General features: G+C 29.5%; 1 protein-coding gene across 1 annotated transcript in view; it reads right to left on the minus strand.

Moving 5' to 3' along the window:
• The window catches only part of LOC129961915 (tyrosine-protein kinase receptor Tie-1-like), a 28,937-nt gene extending 24,025 nt beyond the window's left edge, over positions 1 to 4,912 (minus strand). The window contains exons 1-2 of the mRNA XM_056075550.1: positions 4,549 to 4,912; positions 3,299 to 3,371 (exon numbers count right to left, since the gene is read on the minus strand). Of these exons, the coding sequence (XP_055931525.1) occupies positions 3,299 to 3,371; positions 4,549 to 4,606 (131 nt within the window). The 5' untranslated portion in view covers positions 4,607 to 4,912. The remainder of the gene's footprint in view (positions 1 to 3,298; positions 3,372 to 4,548) is intronic.
• Between the last annotated feature and the right edge of the window lie 9,428 nt (positions 4,913 to 14,340).

A 14,340-nucleotide genomic window follows, 5' to 3' on the forward strand; every position in this document is an offset into this window, starting at 1 on the left:
GAAATATACTTTCTTTGATTGTCAAGTTAATATAAGAAAAGATCTGTAGTCTGTAACAGTCATATACAAGTTAGTTTGCACTGATCTCATCTCAACAATCACAAACTTAGAGATCAAGCAAATGGTGATAAGGTGGAAAAGAATATATCTATGAAATGCTGTGGCAGATTTAGGCATTATGCTGCCTTAGGCAGTGCACATAATAAGATCTGTGCTTTAATAACTGGTCAATTTAGTTTCACATTTAAATTCATTTTAAATTTACCATATCAATGCTTTATTTCATTATAATTTTTTTTATCAAAGCTTTTTAAAACTATTCAATATCAGCAACACATGTACCTCAGTAATTTTGTAAAAATATAAAGTTTGTATGAAAGTGAAATTTCCACCATATCTGTGAAAATAACTTTTATGTCGTATCAGTAACTTTGTTAAAATACTTAAGTATATACTTATTTATTTTGGAGTTTGTATATCATGGAAAAAATGAACTAAAATAATAAAATTCTTAAAACAATAAGACATAAATCTCAGTAAATGATTTCTTTATTAGAAATAAGACATTTAAGGATCAAAATAGATTATAAAGAAATAGCAATCTCCCAAATTATTAAATTTTTTTACTGTACAAAATTTGTCAAATAGAATATGATGTTGCAATTACATGAATAATCAATATTTCAATATGACATAAATAAGTAACTAATTACACTTTAATTTATTCAATAATGTTTTTAAAAAATCAATGTAAACACACTTGGTATTTTATGATCCGTAGAATTTCTATTTTTTTTACAAATTTATTTGTTTGGCAACTTGTTTGAAAACGCTGTTTAATCTAGTTGTCGGCGGTTCCGTTCAGTTTAACGGTTCGAGACAACTACCTAGTTTAGTCGGAAATCCACCATTAATAAAAAGTGTTAGAATTGATCATAAATTTTCCCCGAGTGTGAAATGTTCAAATTTTCATAGTATGCATCTGCATCAGCGTGTAAAGTAATAAGGGCTTGCAAAGGAAACAAAATCATCTATCTCAGTGCCTGCGTATCACCCATAAAAAATATATTTTCTGGTTTTTTTCTACATAAAATTTAGCTTCTATGAGATTTTGCTTTTAAAAAATAATCAAAAATTTCATTAACTATTTAAATCGTTATTGTCTTTTAATGCCAGCAATGTTTTAAATTACTTTTTCTGTCTAATATTCCCAAGAGAAATATTTTAACCTTCCGCCGGGCGCGCCGTTGTAAAAAGTACAACAGTTGGATTGTTTTTTCTTCAAAACATAATTCTGGCAATATAGGGCGCTAATCACCATGCGTATTCGTTTATTGTATCTTCCTTCACATTTCCTGAAAGTTATTTGCATTTCTGATTGCGCAATCAGCTGCACTTGTCATTTTTAGCTGTAAACATCTGCGGTGTTGTACTTTATGCAACGCGCGCCTGCTTGTGAAATTCTTTTTCGACAGAATCTTTCTAAGTGAAATTGTTAGTATTTTGAATGGGATTTGAGGTAAAATAATGTCTAAACGAAAACAATATTTTAAAGATCACAAAGAAATGGTGGATTACCTAATGAAAATTTTGAATGAAGATTCTGATAGTGAAGATATTGAAGATGATCTGCAATTTCCTGAATATGACGCAGATTTGAGTGACGAAAATTTAGAACATCAAAATCACAGCAGTGACTCTGAAATAACTGCATCAGATGACGAAATTACTGAAAATAATAGTGATGAAAATTGTTATACGGGAAAGGATAAAATCACAAAATGGAAAAAAGAAGAAATCGTAAAAATCTCCAAAACCAAGAACAAAAATATTATAAAGAAACTGCCAAGACCAACTGCATATGCAAAAGGAACTGTTTCCGAAATTGACTCTTTTCTGAAATTGATTGATGAAGTAATTTATTGCACAAATAAATATATACAAGGAGTAGAAGCTAAATATTATCAGAAAAAATATAATTCCTCCTAAATATTCCTCCTCTACAATGAGGTGTAACAAATGCGTAAGGTTCATATGTAAACAGCATTCAAAAAAGCAAATCCTATGCCTGCCATGTGAAGCAAATAATGCAGGTGAAATGTCCGACTGATTCTGCAAGTCCAAAAGTACTTTATAATTCTTTAGTTATTCATTATTCATTAATATTTTTGTAATTGTAGCAGTATTTACTTTTTAATACGTTTAAACTTCTGTTTTAATATACTATAACAAAATAAATGTAAATGTATGGTACAATATTTTCTTAAATTGTTATCAGAGATAAATTATATGTTACTTGTTTGCAAAATTGTTTGTAAAATTAAAATAAAGCAGCTATAATTAAATGTGTTTCACCTGTTGTACAATTTACAACGCGCGCCCGGTCGTGAAAGGAAAATTCGCGCGCCCGGCGAAAGGTTAATCAGCTAGTTGCAGAATTTTTGATATTAAAAATCCGTTTATTATAAATCACACCGATGAGAACAATAATGCGATTTCATTTTCCGGATTTATATGCTAATACGCAAATGCAATTTTTAAAACTTTATATTTTGAGAAATGAAAGAACAATTATTTTTATAAACTTCAAGCTACTTGTAGTTTATTAGTCAGCCTCTATAATCTTGGAGTATAATCTGATAACTAGGATGATTCTTTAATGAGCACCTCTTTCTGCAGAGCTTCGTGCAAAAGAAATGTGAAAATCAGTGGCGTACAGACGGGGGGGGGAATGAGTATAAATGTCCCATGCACCAATAATAAGAGTTATTAAGGGGACAAAATATCTGTGTTAATATCATTTTTTAAAATGAAATTTTCTGAGTGAGTAAAAAAGTAATGATGTAACTCTGGGCGCCATCTGCAACTGCTAAATTATTGATAATGACAAGGAGAGAAAAATCATATTTTGATCCAGGCACTTTTTATCCTCACAATGCCATTGGTAAGAGTGTTAGCTTTTTGAACCCAGGATTAACTAGCAACAGGTAGCCGTTTTTTTAAATTATCAGTTTTGCATTAAAAAGAGTTAGACTATAGATATGACATAGAATATAAATTATAATCAATAATTAATTGCGCTTACAGTTCAACACCCTTTAAATTTTCAAGTACATTAGAACTATATTCAGAACTATTAACTAAACGCTATGACATTACTTTTCGGTTAGTGTTAAATTGAATTCTCTTGGATTATATGAAAAACATTTTACAAGATTTATTTTTCTCTTCTTTTGCATTTTAAATAAGATGCATTGTTTATGCAATAAAGTATGATGAGATTGAATTATATCTTTACCTGCAGGTGATATCCGGAGGGCAATCAGAAACTGCTGAAGAACAATTTACTTCTTTTAAAGAAACCTCAGCATCTGCAAAAGGAAAATAAGAGAAATGAAATAATTTTAATATGCAGGAACATTATAGCAAATAAATACTTGTTTTCTTTCTTTTGATCAATAAAAACTTAGTCCAAAGACATCAGCGTGAATAAAATCGTAAAAATTTGTATTTCTATCATTCATCACTTTCTATTCTAGAAGACAACACAAATAATATCAAAAAAACGCAAAAGGGTTTTAAAGTTTTTTTTTTATTATTATTATTTCAAACGCAATCATTTTTAACCTTTCCTTTGTTATAAAGAAGTAATGAATGGGTTATATTTTCATCAGTTTTAAGATGATTCAAATGATAGATTATATTTGCTATTATAATCCCATTTTTAGGTATTATTTATCTGAAATTGGTAATGATAAGAAATCGTCTGCAAAGTTTATTTAAAATTATTATTATTATAATCGTTATTTATCAAAAATCACAGCGATTGAAATATTTTCTATTATCGTTTGCAAATATTTTGAATGAATTAAGAAAGAATCTAATTCAACAAAAAGCTCATATTTAATATTAACTTTGGATATTAAATATGAGCTTTGGTTGCGGTTAAATTTTTTTATAAAAAATTTTAAGTGTCTAACAATTTTTCAATAAGATAGATGTATCGAAAATAAGATTTTTTTTTAGCGTGAACAAAATGTAAAAGAAAAGAGATTATGCCGGGACCAAATGCCTTTTTTTTTTAATCCTAAACCAATATGATGCTTTTTTTTGTCGATGTAACATTTGATTTAAGCAAATTTCTACAAGCAAAATCTGCCACGCTATGCTTTTTTTTTAAAAAATATATCTGCTTTGAAGTAAAATATCTGGTAATCATTTAGAAACAAGAATGGTGAAAATAGATTTCAAGCAAATATTTATATAATTGCTCAATTTTAAAAGAAATATGCACAAATTTAAATTTAAAATTTAGAATAATTTTAAAACAATGTAAAATGTCAAATTAAAACAAATACAAAAACTTGGTGATAATTTGGCTCAAGCTCTGATGTATTGTAAAATACACTGTTCTTCATCTGCTGTCCAATCATTTCTGTAAACATTACTGGCTTCTAAAACATCATTATACTGGTATATTAAAATATTAGGAATAAATACAAGTAAAAGAAATTAATAATGGAAAGTTAAAAAATGTGAATATATTACCTGAAGCTCGAAAAAGAACAAGTATCAAAATTAATCGACATATGTTATAGATTTCCATTTTTAGGAACTTTTTGAAGTTTTATGAAAATTCGAAAAATTTGCTTTCTTTAAAATAAGTCAATTTAAATTATTTATCCTTTCATCATTGCTTGAGCATTATAATATATATTTACTTTTAAATATTTATCCATGCAGATAAACTTGATTTTTAAGAGAAAATAGTTTTACTGTATCTCTCATCTATAGTTCATGGCATGTGGAAAATATGTAGGAAATATCAGTATTTATCAAAAGCCAATTACTACAAGCGGAAGCACATGCTATAGATGAACCTGATAAAATAGTTCCTGTTTTCCCTGATCCTTAAATTATTTATTAGTTTTTGAAATAAACTTTCTGCGAATGACTGATCTGCCAGCTAACACGTTTTTTGAATCAAATGCTATCTTATTAAGCGTCTATATATAGCTGATAGAATAACAATCGAATGTTCATATTTTTCGTAATTTTTTTTTCCGGAGGAAGTTGTGGAAGTCAATGTATCATCATCTTTTCCTGCTCTTAGATATGAAATTAATAAAATGCTGACCTTCTGTGATCAATTTCCTTTTGCTTTTTTAAAATAGAAAAAACTTCAGATGTCGACTGATTTTGACGACGAGAAATACAAAATGCGCCAGGGAGAGGGGATAAAGAAGTTATAAAGCATTGATTAGAAAGAAGTGACAGATTGATAAGATGAGGTTCAAGGTTTGAAGTTATACTGAAGCTATTTGAATACGACTTTGCAATTTTAAATTAAAATACTCAGATGGCCCCCTCTTTCAAAATTCTACATGGCGTAAAGTGGATGTTTAATTACAACAAATGGAACGTACTCCATTTTCATACATACAACGAGCCCGCTGGGACCAAATTTTGAAAACTAGTTCCCTCTGGTTTCTGATTCTCGATTGTGCCATCTTTTCTTCGGAGTCGTTGCCATTAGACCCTGACCATGTAGGACACAAGAGCGAAAAGAGACAGAAATATTTTTTTCCTGTGATTATATACTATGAGATACTTATAGGGATTTCTTTACACGTGTCTATTTAGGAAAGGGGATTATAGATATCTTTTAAAAGAATTTTATTTAGCTTGACAGATTTTTATTTCTTCAATCGAAGTGTGGAACCAGTGATTTAAACAATTTTACAGAGTTCGTGTAGCATTAATTAAATGAAAAAGGTGGAATTGGATCAGGAAATAAGAGAACATTTTAGAATTAAGTTAATATAGGTTAAATTAAGATAAAAATTGGAAAATTAATTAGAAGTTAATTTATATATATATACTGCCCTTTCGATATCAATACGTTTTATTTTGAAAGAAGAGGAAAAAAGGAAGATATATCTGGTAATATAGGAGTAAGTATGAACCCTAACCAAATAGTTTAAGGGATTAATGACTGCTAAAAATTTCAATTAAACATTTCTTAATGATTTCCTTAGTAAAATATTTTATTCAATTTAAAATTTTGATACATACATTTTATTATTCTATGCATTTTCCTAAATTTCTGTTTATATCTTTATATATCAATATAGCAAAGGAAAGAGTAGCGGTGTTTAAAAGTGGGCAGACATTAAAAAATTTCACCTTTGCTTGGTTCTGCAGTTAAAACTTAGTTGTAAGCACAACAAAATTTCAAAAATTTTATTAAAAACTTGTATTGGAAACTCACTTGATTTGGAAAAAAATAAGCCGAATCTCCATACCTTGATCATCAATGAAAAAAGACAGGATGACATATTAACATCAATAAAAGTGATTTGAATTTCGCTTCAATAACGAAATGCTCTTAAAATATTTTTTAACTGATAATTTTTAAAATTGGAAAAAAATTATTCGGCAAAAAATTGATACCTTTGAAAAGATAATATTTCAAATTTTAAGATAATGTAAAACATAATTTATTTGTGTTAATATTTTTGTACGTCAATACCACATTTTGTTTAATTTTTAATTAAGTAAATTAAAACCTCCAAAAAAATCTCTCCTAGATTAATTCTCAATTTTCCAAAGTATATATTTGCAAAGTTTGGTAGCTCTAAATAAACAATTTGCCTTGTTGTGAGCCAAATACACATACACAAATAGATGCGCATATATTATTAATATACAACACTTAATTGAGAGAAGAAAGAAAAATTGTTAAATTTCCTTCAATAAAAAGCAAATTTATTGAAAAAAGAAATTTTTTTAAAAAATTGATAACAAAATATTTAATAATCTAATTATCTATATCTATATCTATATCTATACTTATAATAAAGCTCAATGTGTGTGTGTGTGTGTGTGTGTTGACGCTCTACAGGCCAGACCGTTTGACATACAGCTACCAAATTTGGTACATGTATACCTTGGAGGCTGGGAATGTGCACCTGGGGTTTCTTTTTTCGAATTTTTAATTAGAATTTTAATTATTAATTAAAAACTAACTTTCCCGCCAAAAAAATCTTCCATTTTCCCCACCGCTAAACGAGAAAGGTTTCAGTTTTTTTTTCTCCCAACAGTAATGAGGCTAGGGTTAAAATTTTTCGGCGGATTATTTCAATCGGTTTTGTTTATTTTCTTAATGTTTGATGCATTTAAAATTAAACATTGTTAATGAATCGATCTTTCAGATTCATTCTGAAGTACTTTTGAATTAAAATAAAACAGAATAAAGGAAATTAAAAATTTCTAATCCGCATAGCGTTACCCCAACTGGCGTAGAAAAAAATCACGTATTTGCGTTACGTAACCGGCGAAGAAAATTCACGCATGCGCATTCTGTTCTGATTGTTGCCATGACAACGTTATCAATGGATGATTTAAATTATTTTTGGGTTAGTTGCATGCTTTTGTAAGTAAATTGTATTTATGTTAGTTATATATTTTTTGTATATGCTTATAGTTTTAAGTACATCGTTTTTTAAGTAGTTTTTTTAAAACCTGTTTTCAACCGTTTATTTTAAACGATTCGTTTTATTTTCTTAGTGTTTGATGCATTTAAATTTAAACATTGTTAATGAATCGATCTGCTCATAATGAATCTAAGAAAATTTTGTTGACCAACTCTTGAGATATTACATAAATTAAAAAAGATATTCTTTAGTGCCCATAAAGTTTAAACGCTGAGTGACTCTATTTTCAGTAATCAGATTATAAAAAAATGCTTTGTTTCAGTAAAAAATATTATTATATTAATTGAAGATTAATTCTTTCCACTTTAATTTAAAGCATAAATTCTACGGGTGCTAACAGAAAATGAGAGAGATACATATTACGTTATGACTGAAGGCCTTTATAATATTATGAATGAATTATATGATAATCAAAATTTGAAGTTTTAAAATATTTTGATGAAGAAGCTATTAAAGTAGAAATTGCATAAAATATTTAATTATTAAAATTTTAACGAACATTAAGATTGGCGAACCGGCTGGTCGCCAAAGGCGGCTAGTACTAAATAACAAAATATTTAAAATGATCAATTATATCATGAAAAAAAATCAATGCTTAGTTATTCTAACAAATACAAAATATTAGCACTATTTTCAAAATTTATTTCTTGATTAAGATATGTAAGCTAATAGTCTTCACAAAGGAAATTTAATGAAATTTAATATACTTTAATTTATTAATAAAGAACTTTATTTGTTAATTAAGGAACTTAACAAATCTCTTGTTTATTAATATGCTTAGAATAAATATGCTACTTGTTTTTTTCAGGACATGAATAATGGCATGCTCCAATGTCTCTGGGAAAAACTGGCCTGTAAGAGTTGCGTCAAGAAAGAAACATCTACATTGATTCGAATAAAATAAAAAAAAAAATGAAATTTTCTGTTTCTTATGAAGAAATATTTATATTTAGATTAGTTAACCTTTTAAAAAAAATAATGAGATAAAATCAGGATATTATTTTGTTGTTGTACTGTCTATTTGCTTAGTGTAATTTTTCAAATAATCTAGCCCTTTTTATTATGAAATTATGTACAACAAAATATTTTGAATAGAGTAGTGTCATAAGTAATCATAAGTATGTCATAAGTTTTGTTATTTAGTAATTTTGCAGTACTTTTCCAAGAAATGAAGGAAAAACATTCATATCCGTAAAAAGTATAGATTCAAAGGAATGAATTTATATGAATTGTGGCATATTGATTTGGAAACTGAATGTATGATTCAGTACTCTCAGTACTTTTTTTTTTATTAAATACTTTATTGAATTCGGATTTTTCCTAGGAGCCATTTATAAAACTCCACTTCAAGAAATCTCTTTTTACAAAACAGCCGTTATTTTTTTTTTTTATAAATTAAGAAATATTCACAAAATTAATAAAACTCTATTAGGTAAGGAGTTGTATTTTGGAATAAGCCGTATTTTTCTATCATTTTGTATCTAAAGACCAACTGACGAGTTAAAATTATTCATCTAACCACTAGAGAGCTGTTGTGAAAACCTGGTATTATTATCACGTGTTTTTTTGCTACTTATAAAATACTTTTAATAGCCTTGTGATAGTTAAATATTTTGTCATCATGTTGATTTTTATATTTTTAATCTTCTTTGAGTTTAGTTTAAAGGTATGAATCGTAATTTTAAAATATGCCTGTATGTGAGAATAGTTTTAATTCTACTGCATAAAAATGTAACTCTACTATATAATAGTTCTACAGTAAGTAAACCTCAACATAACAGTGAACATCAAACAATGTTTCACCTTACTTTTTCTCATGAAGATACAGTTTTGTATTTAAGGAAAAACAACCAGGAAAATAGTGAAGGAAAATAATAAGGAGAATGCACCATTCCCAATCAGATTCTTTTACGAATCGGCAGTTTCATCATCAATTAACAAAATTTGAAGGGATAAGCTATACGAATGTATTAGTCCAAGCATAAAATTTTATTTCTTTTGTCAATAGTGCTTGAATAAATATGATTACTAAGTTAAAAAACAAAATAAAAACCTTGTAATTTTATTTCAAGTAAGTTGTTGTTGTTGTTGTCGTGTCTATGCATACAGTGTTAGTGCAAAAGATTAGAGTCCTCCAAAAGCCTTGGTAACAAGATCTGCAAGTTCTGGAGTTCGATGCTATGGAGGATTTCGATTGGGGGTGCTCCAAGTTGAAAGAGGGAACCGATAATGGCCTGGCAGTCAAAAACATGATCTGGAGTTAGTTGCGAATGGGGACAGTACTTGCAGATGAGATAGGATTTTATATTGGTTCGTGAGATCTTCATGCCTTTGAAATGTCCAGTACGTAGCCTAGCTATTGTAGAGGAAAGGTTTCTTGGACAGTTTAGATCGGGAATTGTTGGATACTGGTTGTAAATCCTTCGCCTGGCGGCAGCATCCGCATCTGGGCAGGTGACTGACTACTCAAGGTTGGTCTTCGTCGCGTGCTTCCTTTGCAAGGGCATCTGCGCATTCGTACCCCTCAATTCCAACATGAGCTGAGATCCACTGAAGAGTGCAAGTTATATTTAGTAAATGGAGAAGGGTATTAATTTCTTGCGTTATTCTTGTTTTACCGTTATGTATGGCTTCGAGTGCTGATTTTGAGTCTAAGAAAATCACAATTTCTTTTATTGAGTCGTTTAGATTTCAAGTAAGTATTTGTAAGTATTGTAAGTATATTGGCTCACATTTAATTGAAATAATTTAATTAAAGAAAGAGAATCCTAAATAAATGATGTTTGCCTTTCGAAGAAAATGTTGATTATATTTCATGTAATGCACGTCTTCGCTAAAATAAACATTTTACTTATACCTTCAAAAATAATTTATGTTTGCATTTATAAGCTGATAGTTTATGTTATTGTTTTAAATGTGTGAAAAAATTCTCTAGAGAGTCCTATATCAGATCATATAATCAATATAATTAATCTGCAAACTATAATGATGCTAAAGCTAAATAATTAAATGGAAAAGTTAAGGACACACACAAAAAAAAATTAATCCTGGAGCTAATAGAAGAACGTTGCAAACGTTATAGGGCTTACTGATAAATTATATGTCAAACGGGAGGATGCTATAATGGGAATTGTTATTTATAGTCAGAAAACAAAAATGTCATTGCTTTAATTTTTGTTAGATTCTTGAAAATTGTTCTAATACATTATTCTTAATCTTAAAAATTATTCTAAGGATTCTATTTACACTGATGCTAGACCATTTGAAACGCTTTTAACTCAAATGCATCGTAATTTGAGTTTCTTTTCTAGTTTCTTGAAATTCAGAAAATCTCAAAATATAAGAAAATTTGCATGAAAAGTTGAATTCGGTTTTAAAACCCACAATAGATCCAATTATGTAGGTACAGGGTTCTTGAAATAGACTGAGAGATTTTAAAAATGCGTAGCAGGAAAAGGGTTAAGTTTTCTTAAAAAAATTCTTTTAGCAAATTCATGTGCTAGGGCATATATTTTTCCATCCACAGTTTTAGTTTTTAGTTCAAAAAGTTGTCAATAGATGGCGATGATGACAGTAAATATGTAAATAAAATTCCCAATCAGATTCTTTTACGAATCGGCAGTTTCATCATCAATTAACAAAATTTGAAGGGATAAGCTATACGAATGTATTAGTCCAAGCATAAAATTTTATTTCTTTTGTCAATAGTGCTTGAATAAATATGATTACTAAGTTAAAAAACAAAATAAAAACCTTGTAATTTTATTTCAAGTAAGTTGTTGTTGTTGTTGTCGTGTCTATGCATACAGTGTTAGTGCAAAAGATTAGAGTCCTCCAAAAGCCTTGGTAACAAGATCTGCAAGTTCTGGAGTTCGATGCTATGGAGGATTTCGATTGGGGGTGCTCCAAGTTGAAAGAGGGAACCGATAATGGCCTGGCAGTCAAAAACATGATCTGGAGTTAGTTGCGAATGGGGACAGTACTTGCAGATGAGATAGGATTTTATATTGGTTCGTGAGATCTTCATGCCTTTGAAATGTCCAGTACGTAGCCTAGCTATTGTAGAGGAAAGGTTTCTTGGACAGTTTAGATCGGGAATTGTTGGATACTGGTTGTAAATCCTTCGCCTGGCGGCAGCATCCGCATCTGGGCAGGTGACTGACTACTCAAGGTTGGTCTTCGTCGCGTGCTTCCTTTGCAAGGGCATCTGCGCATTCGTACCCCTCAATTCCAACATGAGCTGAGATCCACTGAAGAGTGCAAGTTATATTTAGTAAATGGAGAAGGGTATTAATTTCTTGCGTTATTCTTGTTTTACCGTTATGTATGGCTTCGAGTGCTGATTTTGAGTCTAAGAAAATCACAATTTCTTTTATTGAGTCGTTTAGATTTCAAGTAAGTATTTGTAAGTATTGTAAGTATATTGGCTCACATTTAATTGAAATAATTTAATTAAAGAAAGAGAATCCTAAATAAATGATGTTTGCCTTTCGAAGAAAATGTTGATTATATTTCATGTAATGCACGTCTTCGCTAAAATAAACATTTTACTTATACCTTCAAAAATAATTTATGTTTGCATTTATAAGCTGATAGTTTATGTTATTGTTTTAAATGTGTGAAAAAATTCTCTAGAGAGTCCTATATCAGATCATATAATCAATATAATTAATCTGCAAACTATAATGATGCTAAAGCTAAATAATTAAATGGAAAAGTTAAGGACACACACAAAAAAAAATTAATCCTGGAGCTAATAGAAGAACGTTGCAAACGTTATAGGGCTTACTGATAAATTATATGTCAAACGGGAGGATGCTATAATGGGAATTGTTATTTATAGTCAGAAAACAAAAATGTCATTGCTTTAATTTTTGTTAGATTCTTGAAAATTGTTCTAATACATTATTCTTAATCTTAAAAATTATTCTAAGGATTCTATTTACACTGATGCTAGACCATTTGAAACGCTTTTAACTCAAATGCATCGTAATTTGAGTTTCTTTTCTAGTTTCTTGAAATTCAGAAAATCTCAAAATATAAGAAAATTTGCATGAAAAGTTGAATTCGGTTTTAAAACCCACAATAGATCCAATTATGTAGGTACAGGGTTCTTGAAATAGACTGAGAGATTTTAAAAATGCGTAGCAGGAAAAGGGTTAAGTTTTCTTAAAAAAATTCTTTTAGCAAATTCATGTGCTAGGGCATATATTTTTCCATCCACAGTTTTAGTTTTTAGTTCAAAAAGTTGTCAATAGATGTCGATGATGACAGTAAATATGTAAATAAAGAAAAAATTGAAATTCAAACCATAATTTTTCGAAATATTTTAATAAATGAAAATCACAGTATAGTATTTTCGATATGTTCACCATGAGCCGCAATCACATGTCGTAATCGGAGGACGAAATTGATAGATGTTTTTTCGAAAGTGCCCAATGGAATGGCTGCACATCATTGATTATTTCTTCAAGTGTTCGGTGAATTATGAAGTACACTGCATCCTTCAAGCAATCCAAGGGAAGAAATCGCAAGGACTTAAGTCTTGTGAATACGGTACTTCTCTTTCCTGTGAAACATGGGTAATTTGAAGCAATTACATGGTTATCAAAACATTCCTCTAAGAAACGGAAAAGGTCAGGAGTGTGGTAAAGGTTTGTGTCTAAATCAGGATGCAGCGGATGGTTCGACTAAGCAATTTCAAAGGCTACAAAATCGTGCAAAATTTGAATATATTGTTTTGTAGTCATTGTATCATGTAGAAAAACGGGTTCTTATATCTTTGCTGGAAACCAATGCGCATACCGTCACTTTTTGAGAAAAGAGTTATTTTAGGACCGCACATAAGTATTCTCAGTTCTCCAAATTCACCAATTTTGCTTATTGATGAGTCTATCGAGATGGAAATGTGCTTCATCTGAAAACCAAAACGAGTTCACATCAATATTGCCACCTTCAATCATGTTCAGTAGGGTGGAACGAAAAAAATCAATTTTTAATTTGTAATAGTGAGGAAAAGTTACCTTTTGGTGTAGATAAAATAAATTATAAATATGAAAAATATTGCAGTAGGTCTTGAGATGCTTCAAGGGCTTTAAAGTTTCAAAAAAATTGAAATTTTTGTTACATTTTAAAATTTTTTTACAAAATAATCAATTTTTTATTTTTTATTTGTAATAGTGCGGAAATGTTGCCTTTTGGTATAAATAAGATAAATAAAAATTATAAAAAATATCAGAGTATATCTTTAGGTACCGCAAGGATGTTAAAGTTTCATAAAAACACACTTTTGCAACTTTTTAAGGATTTTTGCGTGCCTCGATTATGAAATAAAAAGCTTTCATTAGGCATTGCCATATGAATAAAAGTATAAAAACAGTTTTACTATTGCACTGGATGATACTGAGTTGTCGCCGGAGCAATTATGGAGGTAAGGCGGAGACAAGACAGAGCTGGTTTCAAATCAGTAGCGTTGCAGAGTTCAGTTGAGTTGGCGTCTCCCCTCCCTCTATTGCGTAACTGATTTGTTAGTTTGTGCTTATGTGCTTTGCTGTGAGTTAAAATGGCTCAGTCTAAATTAGTGAAGACAAGATAAATATCGGAGTGCTTTATTTTTGGGAAATTTAGTGATTCCTTTGAAGTTGAAAGCACTACTGACGAATCTGTGTTGCTGTTATATTAGACATAACCTCAAAATTGCTTCAGAGAAGGATCTTTCGGTAAGCTAAATATGTGACACTTTAGTTTCCATAATAGAACAAATATGGCCAAGAGCTTCTATTCCCGTTGCTTCTAGCAAAAGAATTTCACAAATGATAAAAACTTATTCTGCTAAATACATGAA

Source organism: Argiope bruennichi, chromosome 2 (assembly GCF_947563725.1).
Source record: "Argiope bruennichi chromosome 2, qqArgBrue1.1, whole genome shotgun sequence".
Classification (NCBI taxonomy): domain Eukaryota; kingdom Metazoa; phylum Arthropoda; class Arachnida; order Araneae; family Araneidae; genus Argiope; species Argiope bruennichi.